Source organism: Vidua macroura, chromosome 5 (assembly GCF_024509145.1).
Source record: "Vidua macroura isolate BioBank_ID:100142 chromosome 5, ASM2450914v1, whole genome shotgun sequence".
NCBI classification, from domain to species: Eukaryota; Metazoa; Chordata; class Aves; order Passeriformes; family Viduidae; genus Vidua; species Vidua macroura.
This window is the reverse complement of record NC_071575.1, coordinates 73,389,561-73,407,824: the sequence shown is the minus strand read 5'-3', so window position 1 is coordinate 73,407,824 and position 18,264 is coordinate 73,389,561. Positions and strand designations below refer to the sequence as shown.

The window sequence follows — 18,264 nt, the reverse complement described above, 5'->3', positions numbered from 1 at the left end:
TGTGGCATGGACTGACAGGGACACGGCATCGAGTGATGGGCATGTGGCACAGCCCAGTGGGGACATGGGACAACGCGGAGGAGATGTGGCACAGAGCAACAGGGATGTGGCTGTGATGGGGATGGCACAGAGTGACATGGATGTGGCACAGACCCATGAGGACATGGCACAGAGTGAGGTGACATGGCACAGAGTGACATAGATGTGGCACAGAGGGACAGGGACATGGCACAGAGTGATGGTGGCATTGCACAGAGTGAGGTGACACGGCACAGAGCAATGCTGATGTGACACAGAGCGATGGGGACACAGAACAGACACTGGGGACGTGGCACAGAGTGACATTAACATGGCACAGGGCACACTGGGGATGTGGCACAGGGTGACATTAACATGGCACAGGGTGAGGGGACATGGCACAGAGTGATCGTGGCACGGGACAGAGCAGTGCCACCAACTCCTACCAGCACATCCTGGGTGTCCCCAGGCTCCTGTCCCTCAGCCACCAGAGCACCCAGGGGTGGCAGGAGGCCATCAGAGGAGCCATTGCTCGGTGTCACCAACAGGGCCAGTGCTCGGTGTCACCTCAGGGGCCGGTGCTCGGTGTCACCGCAGCTGCCAGGTCTGTCTGTCCCCCAGCACTGCAGGGACGTGGCCCACGGCCGATCCCGTCCTCGGTGGCATTGGTGGGGTGGCAGTGCCCGAATTCCGGGGTGTCCGAGCCGTGTCCCAGGGCCAGTGGCAGGACAAGCTCGAAGCTCCATGGCCGGGCAGTGGCCCCGTGGCTCCGTGGCCCCACGGCCGCTCCGTGGCTCTGTGGATGGTCACTGTCCCCGTGGTCAGTCAGTGGCTCTGTGGCCAGTCCGTGGCGATGTCCCCAGCTCGGGGTCCTGGTGGCAGGGGTGTCCCTGAGGGCCTTTGTGGGGATCCCCCGCTGGTGGCACTCCGGGATCCCCGGGGCAGCTCCAGGGCTGGTGCCACCTGAGGTGCCACCCCAGGGACAGCGGGAAGCGGCTCCGAGGCCACCACCGGGCAGTTGGCTCCTCACCGTCGTCACCTGGGCCTCGGCTGAGGTGCCACCATCACCTGCCAGCAGTGAACGTGTCCCTGCTCCAGCCCACGTCATCCCTGCCCCGTGATCCTGCTCCACCCCGTGTCCCTGGTCCCCTCCCATGTCCCCGTCCCCATCCCACGCCTCCATCCCCACCCCAATGTCCCTGTCCCCACCCTGTGTCCCCATGTCGGTGGCACTGTCTCCACCCCACATCCCCATCCATGTCCCTGTCCCCATCCATGTCCCTGTCCCCACCGCAGGTCCCCACTCCCAGCCCTGTCCCCACCCTGCAGCCCCAACACGCTGGTGACAGGGATGGTGACACCTTGCTGGCTGCCACCCCCATCCCTGCACCCCCCCCCGGAGCAGCTGCAGCCAGAGCGGGACAGGCTGGGGGGACACGGCCAAGGCCACCGCCCCCCTGTCACCCCCCGATCCTGGGGGGACATCCCTGTCACCCCCTGGTCCCGAGGGAGCCCCGTTTGGGGGGATGAAGGGGACAGAGGGGACATCCCTCGGTGGCTGCGCCAGCGGGGACTTGGGGGCGCTTCCCCCTCACCCGGGGGTCCCCCAGAGGTTGGGGGGGGCTCAGAGGGGACCGGGGGGGGGGCACAGAGAGTCCTTGAGCGGCGCCAGCACCCGTGGGCGACCGCAAGGGGACAGTGACGGTGACAGTGGCCGTGAGTGGCACAGACCTTTCCAGATCTCCGAGGGCGGTTTTGGGGTCCTCCGGGTGGGGAGGGCGGTGCCACGCCCCGGGGGGGCTCGGTGTGACCCCCCCCCGGTGGCGGCTGGAGCTGAGGGACCCCCGGTGCCCCCCGGGGACAGAGGGGACATGGGGAGGGCAGGGAGGGGCCGCCGGGGGTGTCACGGGGGGGGCCCCGAGAGGGGGCTGTGGGTGCAGGGGGGGCACCCCGGGGTCAGCACATGGGGGGGGGGGCTGGGGGGTGACACTCGGGGGTCCTGGGCCGTGGGAGAGGGGACACGGCCGGGGGGGGGCGGGGTAGAGGGGGGGTGTCAAAACTGGGGGGGGGTGTCACAGGCTGGGGGGGGGGGGGGCAGGGGGCTCTTGTGGGGCCAGGGGGTTTGGGGCCCGGGGGTCTGTGGGGGTCTGGGGGGCTGGGGGCGTTCCGGGGGTCCCGGGGCTCTGCCAGGGGTCCCGGGGGCTGCAGAGCGGGGCCGGGGGTCCGGGGGCTCCCGGGGTACGGGGCTCGGGCCCTCGGGGGTCCCGGGGGGCTCTGGCGGGGCCCCCCCCGTGCTGTGCCCGGGGCCGGCAGGGCGGGGGTCCCGGAGGGGGGGCGGGCGGGGGTTCCCGGGGCGGGGGGGGGGGGATCCCCGGGTGGGGGAGCTCCCCTCGGGCGGAGCGGGGGTGGGGCGGGGGCACGGGGGGATCCCGACCCCTCCCCCGGGCCCCTCGGTCCTACCTGGAGCTGCGGCCGCGCTGCGCTGGGGACGGGGCCCGGGGGGGGGTCCCGGGGGTCCCGGGGGGGTCCCGGGGGGTCCCGGCGGGTCCCGGGGTGCGGGGGGGCCCCGTGGCGGCCGCGCTCGCCCCGGCGGCGGCGATTGACCCGCATTGACGTCACTGCGTCATCAGGGTTCCCCTGGAAACACGCGGGGGCTAAAAATAGCCCGGGGGGGGGCGGGGGGCGGGGCGGGGGGCGGCCCCCCCTCCCCCGCGTCTGCCGCTATTCTGGGGACAAAGCGACAAATATAGAGCGGCCACTCCCGGCACGGGGACACCCCCGCGGGGGGGCAGCGGGACACGGGGACACCCCGTGGGGGGCACGAGGGGACGGGCACGGGGACCGCGACACGGGGACAGCGACACGGGGACAGCGACACGGGAGGGACACGGGGCGGGCAGCCACGCGGGGGGACGGACACGGGGACACCACCACGGGGGAAGGCGACAACCGGGGAGCAAGGGGACACCGGGACCTGGGGACACCGGGAGGCAGGGCAAGGGGACAGTGGGGACACCGGGACATGGGGACATGGGGGCAGTGGGACACCGCACGTCAGGACATGGGGACACTGGGACACCGGGACACAAGGACGCGGGGACACCGGGACATGCAGACACGGGGACACCGGGACATTATGGGGACACTGGGACACAGGGACATGGGGGTAACTGGGACACCGGGAAGTGGGGACACTGGGACAGCCGGACACGGTGACACTGGGACCCTGGGAGAGGGGACAGGGTCCAGGAAGAGGGGACGGGAACAGGGACGGGCGGGGACAGGGGCGGATGGGGCCGCACTGGGACGGGGCCGTACTGGTGTGGGTTTATACCGGGACTGGTTTATACTGGGACAGGTTACACTGTCCATTCCACTGGGACGGAACTGTACTGGGGTGCGTTATACCGGGATGGGTTATACTGGGATGGGTTATACTGGGATGGGCTGTACCCCGCACTGGTCCATACTGGGATGGGTTATACTGGGATGGGCTGTACCCGCACTGGTCCATACTGGGATGGGTTATACTGGGATGGGCTGTACCCGCACTGGTCCGTACTGGGATGGGTTCTACTGGGATGGGTTATACTGGGATGGGTTATACTGGGATGGGCTGTACCCGCACTGGTCCGTACTGGGATGGGTTATACTGGGATGGGTTATACTGGGATGGGTTATACTGGGATGGGCTGTGCCCGCACTGGTCCGTACTGGGATGGGTTATACTGGGATGGGTTATACTGGGATGGGTTATACTGGGATGGGCTGTACCCGCACTGGTCCGTACTGGCCGCGCTGTTCTGTGTTTGTCGTTCCGGTCGGTCCCGCCAGGTGGCGCCATTTCCCTTCTCGTTCGGGCTGACGGCGCCGGCCCGGTACGGACCAGTACGGACCAGTATGGGCCCAGCACGAACCAGTACAGACCAGTACGGACCAGTATGGGCCCTACACGGACCAGTACGGACCAGTACGGACCAGTACGGATCAGTATGGGCCCTACACGGACCAGTACAGACCAGTACGGACCAGTACGGACCAGTATGGGCCCTACACGGACCAGTACGGACCAGTACGGACAAGTACGAACCAGTATGGGCCCGTTACAGACCAGTATGGACCAGTATGGGCCCAGTACAGACCAGTATGGGCTCAGGACAGACCAATACGGGCCAGTACCGCCCAGTAGCCTTCTGCACTATCCAGCAGCACCCCTGCACCTGCAGACCTCCAGAGACCCCCAGAGCTCTCGAGGGACCCCCAGAGATCTCCCAAACCCCTCACAGGCCCCCGGCTCCCCTTCCCAGACGGAGTCAGGAATTCCCTGGGCTCCATAAAGCCGCCCAGAGCCCCCCCAGACACATCCAGACCCCCCCCCGAACCCCCAAACATGTCCAGAGACGGCCCGCGCCCCCAGAGCCCTGCCCGGGGCAGGTGAGGGTGGCCGGGCTGGGGACAGGGATGTGGGACAGGGGACAGCCCCCCGCCCTCCCCCTCCCGTTAATTACGATCGTTGCCCGGCGTTAATTATCGATCCAGCCGCTCCCTGTTAATTGGCTTCGGATTCAATTAGCGCTGCCCCCTCCCCCCCACCCCGGAATCGATCCGCGGCGCGGGGACAGCGCGGGGGGGGCACCCACAGGGACCCCGCGGGGTTGGGGTCACCCCTGGGCTTGGGGTGCGGGTGACAGGGGGAGCCCGGGGGGCGCTGCCGCCCCTCGGGTCAGTTTGGGGTTCAGGGGTCGCACTGGGGAGGGGTCCAGGTTTGGGGTCCGTGAGTGGGACCCAGAGCTGAGGTTCAAGGTCTGGAGCCACTTGGGGACCTAAATGTGGGGGGCGTGTGGGGGTCCAAGGTCAGGGGCTGCTTTGGGGTCCCAGGGTGGGGGGTCCACAATTGGGACCCAGGTTTGGGGTCCAACTTCGGGTCCCATGTTTGGGGCCCAAGGGAGGGACGGGACCCAGGGTGGGGTCCCAGGATGGGGTCCAGATTTGGGGGCCCCACTTGGCTCCGGGGGGGATTTGGCTGCTGTTCTTGGGGCTGTCCTCATCCCCCTCCATGTCCCCCATCCAGCCCCCCCCCAGAGCCAGGACAGGGCCGGGGGTCTCAGGGCTGCACCCCCAGAGAGATCCCCCATCAGTGCAGGGGGTCCCGGCCGTGGTCCGAGGGGATGGGGGGAGTTGACCCGGAGGGGGGCTGACCCCAGCACAGAGGGAACCCCAAAAAACCAGGACGCTTCACTACGTTTATTGGGCCTCTGCAGCTTTAAATACAGGCCAGGATTTGGGGGGACCGGGGGGGGGGGGGGCCAAGGCAGGGGCGGGGGGCTGAGGGTGCCCCTCCCCCCAGAGCACGCCCAGGGCTCGGAGCCGCCCCCCTGGCTGCCCCCCCCAGGGGCTGGGATGGGACGGGGGGGCCCGGGGGGGTTGGGGGTGCCCCCAGGGCCCCCCCGGCCCCTCAGCGGCTGTAGCCGAACTCGTCCGCGTCGTCCGCGCGGAAGTCGCCGTAACGCCACAGGTTCAGCTGGAGGGGGGGGGGGACACGGCGTCACGGGGGCTCCCCAAAATCCGGGGGGCCACGGGGGTCACCCCGTGGCTGGGCTTGTCGCCAGGGTCTCCCCCAAATGGGGGGGGCTGGGGGTGCCACATCCAGCCCCTGCCCCAGGGTGTGCCCCCCCCACCCCGGTTTGGGGTCCCCCCACTCACCCGGGCGCTCTTGGCCGCCTCCTGCGCGTTCAGGTACTCGGTGATCTGGGGGGGACAGTCCTGGGGTGACCCTGCGGCCCCTCCCGGCCCTGCCCTGGGGTCCTGGGGGGGTGGGACCCCCCCGGGTGGGACCCCCCCCTCCCCGTCCTTCTGTGGCTCCCACTGCCCGCAGGGGGATGGGGGTGGGGTGACCCCCCCCAGCCCCACCCCGAGGGGTGACCCGGGGGTTTGGGGGGACTGGGCAGCACCGGGGGTGGGGGGACCCCCATCCCCCTAACGGGGCAGCAGCTGGGCCAGCACCAGAGATGGTGGGGGGGGACAGGGATCCCCAGAACCCACCCGACATCCCCAGTAGCCCCAGCACCCCCCAGAACCCACCGCACACCCCCCAACAGTCCCCCCGCCCCTCAAGCACCCACCCCAGGCCTCCCAAAAACCCACCCAACATCCCAGCACCCACCAAGAGCTCCAAACACCCCCAGAACAACCCCCCGGCACCTCCAGCACCCACCCAACACCCCCCCCAACCCCTTCCCAGCCCCTCCAAGGCCGCCCCTGGCCCCCCAGCACCCACCACTTTCTGGAACTGCCTCTCCTTGCGGGGCTCCACCATCACCAGCCCCTCCTTGACCAGCCCCAGCCCCACGTCGCTCTTGGAGTCTGCGAACTGCAGGGTGACGTGGGGACAGCCGGGGCCCAGGTGCTCCACGTTGAGCAGGCACTGCGTGTTCTGGATGTCCCTCACCACGCTGTCCACGGCGTCCGCCCGCGCCTCCTCCTGCGCCCCGCGCCCGTCAGACACCCCGCGGGGACCCCCGCGGCCTCCGGGGACATCCCACAGCCTCGGGAACCCCCCCGGGCCTTCTGGGGACACCCCACACCCTCAGAGACACACCAGGGCCTTCGGGGACCCCCCAGACCCTCAGGGAGCCCCCATGTCTGTCAGGGACCCCCAAACCCTCAGAGATCCCCCGTGGCCTTCAGGGACACCCCAGACCCCCAAGGATCCCCCCCCGAGCCGGGACCCCCCAGGTGTTTTGGGGACACCCACAACCCACTGTGGGCTTGGGGCAACCCTGGGATTGGGGTGTGGGGGGCTGGGGTCAGTGTCATGGGGGGTTGGGGTTACCCCGGGATCGCAGATCAGGACTGGGGTCAGGGTTGGGGTCAGGGCACACACCGGGGAGCTGGGGTGGGTGTTTGGGGTCAGGAGAGACATTTGGGCCCCAGGGTCAATGTTCCCAATTGGGACCAAGTTTGGGGTTGATGGTTTGGGGCTGGGGTCCACAGGTGGGACCTGGGGCTCAGGGTGTGGGTCTGGGGGCCACGGGTGGGACACGGGGTGAAGGTTCGAGGTCAGGGGCTGCAGTGGGGCCCTGGGGCTGGGGCAGAAGTGTGGGGTCACAGCGGGAGCCCCACCTGGGGTCCATGAGCCCCCCGTACTCACGTCCTGCGGCACCTGGATGAAGGCGAAGGCGTACTCGGTGGCCTGGGGCGGCAGCACCCGCGGGGAGAACGCCGGGGGCAGCGGGGCCAGGCGGCTCGGGGGCAGCGTCTCCTTCTGCGGGGACACCATCGGGGACACCATGGGGGACAGCACTGACAGCGTGAAGGACACCAAGGGACACCAGGGACACCACGGGGAAGGATGGATGGATGGATGATGGATGGATGAGGGATGGATGGATGATGGATGGATGGATGGATGGATGGATGGATGATGGATGATGGATGATGGATGGATGGATGGATGGATGGATGGATGATGGATGATGGATGGATGGATGAGGGATGATGGATGGATGGATGGATGGATGGATGGATGGATGGATGAGGGATGATGGATGGATGGATGGATGGATGGATGGATGGATGGATGGATGAGGGATGATTGATGGATGGATGGATGGATGGATGGATGATGGATGGATGGATGGATGGATGATGGATGGATGGATGAGGGATGATTGATGGATGGACAGATGGAGGGATTGATGGATGATGGATGAAAGGAGGGATGATGGATGGATGATGGATGGATGGATGGATGATGGATGGATGGATGGATGATGGATGGATGATGGATCGATGGATGGATGGATGATGATGGATGAGGGATGGATGGATGGATGGATGGATGATGGATGGATGGATGGATGGATGGATGGATGATGGATGGATGGATGGATGATGGATGGATGGATGGATGATGGATGGATGATGGATCGATGGATGGATGGATGATGATGGATGAGGGATGGATGGATGGATGGATGGATGATGGATGGATGGATGGATGGATGGATGGATGATGGATGGATGGATGATGGATGGATGGATGGATGGATGGATGATGGATGGATGATGGATGGATGGATGATGGATGGATGGATGGATGATGGATGGATGGATGGATGATGGATGGATGATGGATGATGGATGGATGGATGGATGATGGATGGATGGATGGATGGATGATGGATGGATGGATGATGGATGGAAGGATGGATGGATGATGGATGGATGGATGAATGGATGGATGGATGAGGGATGATGGATGGATGGACAGATGGAGGGATGGATGGATGATGGATGAAAGGAGGGATGGATGGATCCATGGATGGATGGCTGCTTTCCCCCCCAGTTTCCCCTGTGCCACTCACGTTGCCGTAGTCAATGTAGAAAATGTGCACTTTCCCACCCGACTCCACCTTCTCCACCCGGGCACGGTACCTGCAGAGTGGGAGGGATTTTGGGGACTTGGTCCTCACCCCACACCCCACTGCTGCCCTGGCCCAGCCCGTGGGGTCACCCCATCCCCTCCTCACCATTCCCCATCGACAAACTTGGCGATGCAGAAGTCGCCACGGCGCGGGACGAAGGAGCCCTCCACAGGCGGGTGGGCGCCCACCTCGGCACGCATGTTCTCCATCAGCTTCTCCAGCTGGGCACCTGCGGGGCCCCAATCCAGGATAAACCCCCAATCCTGTCCCAAACCCCACCCCAACCCCGCTCCTCAGTGTGGCCGCAGAGCCCGAACCCCAAATCCCAACAATTATTTCAACAGTCAACAACTTCAGTAGATCCCAAACCTGGACCTCAGCCCTAGACCCTGCCCCAAGACCTTAACCTTTGGACCCCAAACCTGGATCCCAATCATGGACCCCTACCCTGGTCCCAGAAATAGCCATTGGGAGTGGAGGGGTGACCCCACGTCACCCTGGACACACGGATTTGGGCCTTACCCACCAAGCCCACAGATCCTCATGCCATCCAACTTGCCCCACCACGCCCGGTCTGGGGAGCGCCCCTGGGTGCTGGGGGTGCCCAGGTGTCCCCCCGTACCCGTCTCCACGTCCTGCACGTAGAAGTGGAGGTCGTCGGTGATCTCGGTGACGAACACCGGTTTGTAGTTGGCCGTGCGCTCCTTCTCCTCCAGCACCGGCACCACCTCCTCCACCGGCGTCTCCTCGTAGTGGGACCACACCTGGGGGGACACGGGGTGGGGACCCCGGCCACGCTCCAGGTGACAGCAATGGGAGGGTGGGGGGCTGGACCCGGCAGTGGGAACATGCCCAGGCCTCAGCTTGGAGGGTTGTGTGCCTTGGTGGGACATCCCTAGGGTGGGACATTGCTGGGGTGGGACATCCCTGGGAGGGGACATCCCTAGGGTGGGACATCTCTTGGCATGCGACCATCATCTCTTGGGGTGGGGACATCTATCTCCAGGAGTGGGGACATTCCTTGGAGTGGAACATCTCTTAGGATGGGGACATCCATCATGGTGGGGTCACCTCTTGGTGACCAGCAGTGGGTGTGAACATTGGCAGCCAGTGGGTGTGAACATTAATTGGGGTTGCAACATTCCCTGCAGTGGGGCCATCAGCTCTTGGGGTGGGGACATCCCTTTGCACAGGGACATCTCTTGGGATGGGGACATCCCTTGGGATGGGGACACCCCTCAGAGTGGGAATGTCTCTCCACGTGGAGACACCTTCTGGAGTGAGGCCACCTCTTGACACGGGGACATCCTTTGGTGGGCACATCTCTCAGGGTGGGGACATCCGGTGTGGTGGGGCCATCTTTTGGGATGGGACCATGCCTCTGGGGTGGTGACACTGCTGGGGCGGATCCCCTGACCCCGCTCACCTTCTCCTTCTTCTGCTTGGCCGCGTCCTGGGCCGCCAGCAGGGCCTTGCAGTAGGGGCTGCGCTCGGCCGTGAAGTGGACGCGGGACAGCGCCTGCTCCACCAGCGCCACCGACAGGTTCACGCCCTCGATGTGCAGCCACCCGATGAAGTTCCCGGCCTTGTCCATGCTCTCCACCTCCACCTCAACCTGTGGGAACCCGGGAATCTCATCAGCTGTGGACCCCTGTCCCCACCCCAGCCTGCCCCAAGTGCCACCTCCTCCCAGCGCTCCGAGCTCGCCCAGGTGGTGCCCCCCCAGCTGCTTCCCTGCACCCAGCCTGGACCCAGGGACCCCCAAGGTGCCACCCCGAAGTGTCTCCTTGTGGTGGGGGACAAGGGACATGGGTGACCCACCCACGGGGTACACGAAGCCACCAGGTCTTGCCACATCCTGTGTCCCATTTGACCCTGCGTATCCCATGCTGGGTATCACATCCTGGGAATCACATCCTGGGAATCACATCCTGGGAATCACATCCTGGGAATCACACCCCACCCCAGGATGGGTTGGACTTGTGGCCAATGTGGCCCTGTGTGTGGCCAAGAGGACAGTGAAGTTTGGGCTCAGGGCTGACAGATGGGCCACACCACGATGGCTCAAACCCCGGCCGTGGCCTTTGTCAGGTCAGGGGGTTTTGGCTTTGCCAGCGCTGCCACACGGAGCCTGTCCCACCCCGGAGCTCACCCATCCCACCACAACCACTCCCGCTGCTTCCCAAAGCCTGGCGGTGTCCCGCTGTCCTTGTGCTGCGGTGGCCATGGCGCCACACTGGACATTGCACCACGTCGGGCACGGCACCGAAACTGGTCATGGAATCCTGCCAGCCACGGCATCGCACCGGCCATGGAATTGTGCCAGCCATGTCACTACACTGGCCATGGCATTGCACTGGCCGTGGCATCATGCCAGCCATGTCACCACACCGGCCACGTCACCACAGTGGACATGGCACCACACTGGACATGGCACCACACTGGACATGGCAAAACACTGGACATGGCACCACACTGGACATGGCACCACACTGGACATGGCAAAACACTGGACATGGCACCACAGTGGACATGGCACCACAGTGGACAGGGCATCACAGAGGAGAGGGCACCACATTGGCCATTGGGCGCTGGTGTTGGCGGTGGCACCGTGGCAGACACAACACTGTCACCACAGCGGCCACGGCACCGCACCGGACACGGCACCGCACTTGCCAAGGCCGGTGTGTGGCAGGGACATGGCCCCAGGCCACCCGCTGCCCCCAGGGATGCCAGTGCCAGGCTGGTCCCCGGGGTCAGCGCCTCGTGCACGGCTGTGGCACCTCCCCAGTGCCGCAGGGTGACACTCTGGGTGACAAAGGTGCCCCTGTCTCCCGTGTCACCACTGGGTCACCAGCCAGGGGACACGCAGGACATTGATGGACTCAGGGACAAGATGTGGCCACCAGGTCCTGCAGCTCCTGGTGGGGACATCACTGGAACAGCTGAACCCCCCTGGGGATGTGCCAACATCATGGGGACAGTGACCCCAGCGAGGAAGGACAGGAGGGTCCTGGGGCGCCCTGGAGCAGCGCCAGACAGGGTGTCCCAGAGGAGCCACCAGCCCCACAGAGGTCCCCACCACCCACTGGTGGCACTCAGGTGACAGCTCCAAATGCCACCGGTGCCACCAAGAGCGGGGGGGGCAAAGGATGCTTATAGAGGCTGCAGGTGGTGCCGCGTCCCCCCAGTCCCAGGGGGTGCAGAGCTCAGCCCGGGCCCCAAAGAGCAGCAGCAGCACCAGGTCCCTGTCCCCCGTCCCCTGTCCCCAGCCCCTGGCAGTCACCCCGTGTCCCCCCCTCCACCCCTGGTGCTCCCCATCAGTGTCACAGCTTGTGTCGGGTCTCAGCCCCGCGGGCCGGGGGCTCAGGGGTCCCCGCTCCGCGGGGGGGGTCGGACCCGGGGTCTCCCCGGCCCTCGTCACCTCAAAGCCGCCGAGCCCCGCGCTGCCCCCGTCCCTCCGTCCCTCCCTCCGCCCATCTGTCCGTCTGTCCGTCCGTCCCCCCGGCCCCGAGGAGGGGTCGCTAAGGGAGCGGGCCCCCCCCTCCACAAGCCCCGAGCGGGGCTGCGGGGAGGGGGAGGAGGAGGAGGAGGCGGCGGGAGGGAGGAGGAAGAGGAGGAGGAAGCGGCGCATCCCGCATCCCCCTCCCCGCGCACAAAACCGCTCCGGGGCCGCCGCACCGGCCGAAGCGGGGCCGGCGGGGGCCCCTCCGGAGAGCGGCGGGTGGGTGGGTGGGTGGGGGTGCGGGGGGGCGCGGGGGGGTCTGTGCGGAGCCGGGATGCGTCAGCAGGAGCAGCGGGAGCGGCGGCAGCAGCAATCCATCCGCGCTCGCACTGAAGGACAAAAGGATGAGCCAGCCGCCTGCGCGGCTGCTTCCCGCACCGCCCGCACCGCCCCGCACCGCACCGCCCGCACCGCCCGCACCGCCCCGCGCGGCCCCCGCCACCGGAGGATGCCCGCCGGCACCGCGACCGCCACCGCTGTCACCGCCGCTGTCACCGCCACCATCGCCCCGCGCCGCCGCTGAACGCGACACCCACGCGGGGACGCGGGAACGACACGCGGGAGGGGACGGGACGGGACCCCCCCGCCCCGCCACCAGCGCAGCCGCCGCCGCTACCGGGAGGTGCCCCCCGCCGGCATCTCCCCCCCCCCCACGCCGACGCCCTTTCCTCCCCCCCGCTCCCTCCCCGAACCGCGTTTTTCCCTCTCCCGGGGGGGGCTCCCCGCGATTTATTTATTTATTTCGGCCTATTTTTAATCTTTATTTTCCTGTTTTATTTTTAGGTTTCGTCCGGGTTGTTTGGGGATTTTTTTTTTTTTAATATTTTGAATTTTTATTTTTAGTTGTTCATCTGATTTTAGCTTTATTTTAACTTTTATCCTCATTTCCATTCTTATCTTGATTTGATTTCATTTTAGATTTTTATTCCGTTTTTACCTCCTTTTCCAATTCCCTTTCCTGGCCAATTTTTTTTTTTTTCCCCCATTCCCATTTCCCTCCCCGTTTTCCTTTTTTTTTTTTTTTTTTCCCCACTTTTTCTCTCCTCCGCTCCCTCCCCTTTTCCCAATTCTTCCTTTTCTCCCCGCTTCTTTTTTTTTTTTTTTTTTTAATTATTTCCTTTTTCACCACTTTCCCCGCGTTCCCCCCCCCACCTTTTCCCCGCGGCCTGGGGGGGGGCGGCCATGCCGGCCCCGCCGAGCCCCCCGGGCCGGCCCCACGGGCGGAGGTGCGAGGCCGCGGGGTTGGCCGCGGTCGGGGGCTGCCGGGCCCCCGCTTAGCCGGGCCGGCCCCCCCCCCCCCCATCCTGCACCGCAGCCTCCAGGAGCCATTTTGTCTTTTTTTTTTTTTTTTTTTTTTTTTTTGGGAGCCGGCCCCCCCTCCCCCCCCACCCTCCTCGGTCCCGCGCCCCCCGCGCTCGCCTCGAGCCCCCCCGGACCCCCCGATCCCCCTTCCCCAGGTAGGTACTGGCGAGCGGGGCCGGGCGGGGGGGGGTTCCTTCTCCTCCTCTCCCCCCACCCTCCCCCTCCCCAGCACCTACCGCTGATTTTTTTTTCCCCCCCACTAAATTTTAATTTTTCCCTCCTCAACCCCTGCTCTCCTCGGAGCTTCCCCCCCCCCGACCCCAGCACCCCGAACCCCCCCCCCCCCCCCTCCGGCCAGCCGGGCCCCCCAGCTCGTGGGAGCCGGGAGAGGGGGGGGCCCCGAGCCCGTTCTCCTGTTCTCGCCGCCATCCCCAGACGATGGTGAATGATGAACGTGCCACACCATGAAGCTCTTGTGGCAGGTAACTGTGCACCACCTCCGCCGCCACCGCCGCCACCGCACCTGGCCGGGGCTCCTGGCCGCCTCCCTGACCCTGCACGCGTGGCTCCTGGCCACGGCCGCCGCCTCGCCGGGCCCCCAGAGCTGCCCCTCCGTGTGCTCCTGCAGTAACCAGTTCAGCAAGGTGGTGTGCACCCGCCGCGGCCTGGCCGAGGTGCCCCCCGGCATCCCCTCCAACACCCGCTATCTCAACCTCATGGAGAACAACATCCAGATGATCCAGGCGGACACGTTCCGCCACCTGCACCACCTGGAGGTGCTGCAGCTGGGCAGGAACGCCATCCGGCAGATCGAGGTGGGCGCCTTCAACGGCCTGGCCAGCCTCAACACCCTGGAGCTCTTCGACAACTGGCTGACGGTGATCCCCAGCGGGGCCTTCGAGTACCTGTCCAAGCTGCGGGAGCTGTGGCTGCGCAACAACCCCATCGAGAGCATCCCCAGCTACGCCTTCAACCGCGTGCCCTCCCTCATGCGCCTCGACCTGGGCGAGCTCAAGAAGCTCGAGTACATCTCCGAGGGCGCCTTCGAGGGCTTGTACAACCTCAAGTACCTCAACCTGGGGATGTGCAACATTAAGGACATGCCCAACCTGACGCCCTTGGTGGGCCTGGAGGAGCTGGAGATGTCGGGCAACAACTTCCCCGAGATCAAACCGGGCTCCTTCCACGGGCTCAAATCCCTCAAAAAGCTCTGGATTATGAACTCGCAGATCAACCTGATCGAGCGCAACGCCTTCGACGACCTGACGGCGCTGGTGGAGCTCAACCTGGCCCACAACAACCTGTCGTCCCTGCCCCACGACCTGTTCGCCCCGCTGCGCTACCTGGTGGAGCTGCACCTGCACCACAACCCCTGGGACTGCGACTGCGACATCCTCTGGCTGTCGTGGTGGCTGCGGGAGTACATCCCCACCAACTCCACCTGCTGCGGCCGCTGCCACGCCCCGCTGCACATGCGGGGCCGCTTCCTGGTGGAGGTGGACCAGACCTCCTTCCAGTGCTCGGCGCCCTTCATCATGGACGCGCCCGCGGACCTCAACATCTCGGAGGGGCGCGTGGCCGAGCTGCGCTGCCGGACGCCCTCCATGTCCTCGGTGCGGTGGCTGCTGCCCAACGGGACGGTGCTGAGCCACGCCTCGAGCCACCCGCGCCTCTCCGTGCTCAACGACGGCACCCTCAACTTCTCGCACGTGCTGCTGACCGACACCGGCCTCTACACCTGCATGGTGACCAACGTGGCCGGTAACTCCAACGCTTCGGCCTTCCTCAACGTCAGCACGGCCGAGCTCAACACCTCCAACTACAGCTTCTTCACCACTGTCACGGTGGAGACCACCGAGATCTCCCCCGAGGACGTGTCCCCCAAGTTCACCAAGCCCGTGCCCACCACCTCGACGGGCTACCAGCCGGCCTACACCACCACCACCACCGTGCTGGTGCAGACCACGCGCCCGCCCAAGCAGGTGGCCGTGCCCACGGCCGACGCCGGCGACAAGCTGCAGACCAGCCTGGACGAGGTGATGAAGACCACCAAGATCATCATCGGCTGCTTCGTGGCCGTGACGCTGCTGGCCGCCGCCATGCTCATCGTCTTCTACAAGCTCCGCAAGCGCCACCAGCAGCGCAGCACCGTCACCGCCGCCCGCACCGTGGAGATCATCCAGGTGGACGAGGACATCGCGCCGGCCGCCGCGGCCACGCCCGCGGCCGCCCCGGCCGGCGGGGCCGGGGAGGGGGCCGTGGTGCTGCCCAACATCCACGAGCACCTCAACTACAACACCTACAAGGCCGGACACGGCGCCCACTGGACAGAGAACGCGCTGGGCAACTCCCTGCACCCCCCCGGGACCACCCTGGCCGACCCCTATTTAATCCAGACCCACCCCAAGGAGAAAGTTCAGGAAACCCAGATATGACTCTTTTTCGGGGGCTTTTTCCTGCTTTTTTTTGGGTCGTCGTCCCCCCCCCACCACCTCCAACCCCGGCCCCGAATTATTATAAACGCAATAGATGCACAAAAGCAGAACTCCAAAAAGAAGGAAACCCAGGAGAATTCCTCAATACTAAGGAAAACCAGGAGAATTCCTCAATAATAGACACAACTTTTGTACAGGGGGGGGGAGAGACTCTTTTTCGTGTACATGCTTCTATAGCCAACCTCGGGGCCGAGAAGAGCAGCAGATTCTATTAAAATTTAACGAAACCCACCCAAAACTCCTACAAAAAAACCACTATTTTCTAACTCGCAGGTTCTATTTAAACACAAAAAGAAACAAACCAGGAGAAACAGAGGAAAAAAAAACAAAATCGGTAATAAGAGGAAAAATCCCCGTGCTCGGGGACGAGCGGCGGTGCCGTGGCGCGGGGGGACGCGGGGGACGCCGGAGCGGTGGCAGAAGCTGTCGGGGTGGGGTCTGGGGGGGGGGTCGGGGTGGTTTTGGGGGTTATTTGGGGGAGGGGGTGAGGTCGGCCCCCCACACCCCGCGGCGATGCCCTTGGCCGCGCGCCGGCGGCTCCGGCGTCACCGGAGCGGGATCTCGGCCCCGCGCCAAGACCTTCCCAATGCAATAAAGGAATGGATTTTGGGGGGGTGGGGGGCTCGGGGGGGGGGGCGGGGGGCGCAGCCTGAGGGCTGGGGATGGACGTCTGCAATGTACTCAAGCAAAAAATTCCTCTAAAACCCACGGGAAGGGGGAAAACCCCGCAAGCGCCTGGGGGGGTGGTTTGGGGGGGATCTTGGGTGGGGGGGGGGAGAGCGGGTGCCCCCCGCTTTGCTCTGCACCCCCTTTCCCACGGTGTTTGTCACCCCCCCCGGGCCTCGCGGACCCCCCGGCACAGGGCTACGGCTCCTGGGGGGCTGGGGGGGCCCCCACGGGAGACCTGACCAATGATTGTAACCACCTTCACTAAAAACGGCATTTTTAGTCCTTTTATTTGAGTGGGGGGGGGGGGGGGGTGTGGGGAACCACCCCCCCCGTCCCTGGGAGGGGGTGACAATGGGGACACCCCCCCCCAAGGGCTGCTCACGGAACGGGGGGGGCTGGGAGAAATTAAGGGCTTGGGGAGGGGGGGGTAAGTGACAATGTGGGGGCCACCAGCATCGGAGGTGGCGCCGTGGGGGGGTCCTGGTGGGGACCCCAAGTGCCTCGTGGGGGTCCCGAGGGGATGAGGGGGTCGGGGGGGGTCGGGCAGCAGCGAGAGGGGGGGCCCCCCCTGATTGCTTGGGCGCTGGAATTACTTTAATTTCTCGTTTTAGCTTTAAAATATTCTCGGAGAGGGGGGCAAAACTGAGCTAAAATTTAGGGTTTGGGGGTGTCCGGGGGGGGGTGGAAGGCGGGAAGGAGATGCAGAAGTTCCCTCTCGGGCTGTAAACGCCGGAAGGATCCGACTGTACCGCGAATCCAACAAAAAAAAAAAAAAAAAACAAGTGTATTTTTGTATTTTAATAAATATTGTTCCAAATTTGTAACGCCGAGTGCCCGAGGGGTTAAACGGGGGCGCTCGGGAGGGGGTGCGGGGGGGCCCCCCCTCCCTGCCAGCCTGAAAGGGGTTTTTTGTCCTCTCAGCAGGAAAAGCTTTGGAAAAATCGCAGAGCGGGAAAGGGAGATGGAGGGAGAGGATGGAGGAGGGGAGGGGGTGAGGAGAACTGGGGGTGACACGGGGGTGACAACAAGAACTTGGGGGGGGGACAAGAATTAGGGGGTGACATTGGGGTGACAAGAACTTGGGGGGGGGGACAAGAATTAGGGGGTGACATTGGGGTGATGACAATTGGGGGGGGGCCTGGAGGGTGACATGGGGGGACAATTCCAGGGTGACATTGGGGGGAATAATGAGAATCGGGGGGTGACAGCAGCGGGGGGGCACTGGCAGGGGGGGGACAGCGGGACCCCGGTGTGGGGCTGAGGGGGTTGGGGGTCACCCCCCAGGCTGGGGGCTTGCAGCTGGAATTGGGGCTGGAGGGAGGGAGGAGGGATGGGGATCACTCAGTGGCACTGCCCCTGCCCAGGAGGGACAGGGGGACACTGGGACCCCCCCTGTGAGGGGACAGCAGGGTCACAGGGCTTCAGGGGACAGCGGGATCCCCCGTTCTGTGGAACAGGGACACTTAGAGGGGACAGCAGGAGCCTCAGCTGTGTGGGGACACTGGGACCCCAGCCTGGACACCGGGTGCCACCGTCAGGACACGGCATGTGCTGGGTGCTGCTGGTGGGGACAAGGGACACAGGGACACAGGGACAGGGACACAGAGTGTCCCTGTCATGGTGGGGACGTGGGGACCCTCGATGGCACCACTGTCCCCAAGGTGCCACCTCCACCCCAGTGCCAGGGGTGGTGCCACCACCCCTGTGCCACCGCCACATCTGGGGGGGGTTTGACCCCTCCCCCAGTCACCATGGAGCTGTCAGGGTTCAGTGTTGGGATTTGGGATTTTTTTGGGGATTTTTGCCGTTTTTGGCGGATCCAGGTCAGTTTTTCCCAAAATCATATTCC

At 65.2% G+C, this 18,264-nt stretch overlaps 2 protein-coding genes across 2 annotated transcripts in view; one reads left to right on the top strand and one right to left on the bottom strand.

Moving 5' to 3' along the window:
- Positions 1-5,247: 5,247 nt before the first annotated feature.
- SND1 (staphylococcal nuclease and tudor domain containing 1) overlaps positions 5,248-18,264 on the bottom strand; it is a 75,145-nt gene continuing 62,128 nt past the window's right edge. Inside the window, exons 17-24 of the mRNA XM_053977064.1 lie at positions 9,871-10,059; positions 9,067-9,208; positions 8,550-8,673; positions 8,385-8,454; positions 7,169-7,282; positions 6,296-6,499; positions 5,722-5,766; positions 5,248-5,539 (exon numbers count right to left, since the gene is read on the bottom strand). Coding sequence (XP_053833039.1) covers positions 5,474-5,539; positions 5,722-5,766; positions 6,296-6,499; positions 7,169-7,282; positions 8,385-8,454; positions 8,550-8,673; positions 9,067-9,208; positions 9,871-10,059 — 954 coding nt within the window. The 3' untranslated portion in view covers positions 5,248-5,473. The remainder of the gene's footprint in view (positions 5,540-5,721; positions 5,767-6,295; positions 6,500-7,168; positions 7,283-8,384; positions 8,455-8,549; positions 8,674-9,066; positions 9,209-9,870; positions 10,060-18,264) is intronic.
- On the top strand, positions 13,716-16,169 carry LRRC4 (leucine rich repeat containing 4). The gene has a single exon (XM_053977071.1). The coding sequence runs from the start codon at positions 13,716-13,718 to the stop codon at positions 15,684-15,686; it is 1,971 nt and encodes a 656-aa protein (XP_053833046.1). The 3' UTR covers positions 15,687-16,169.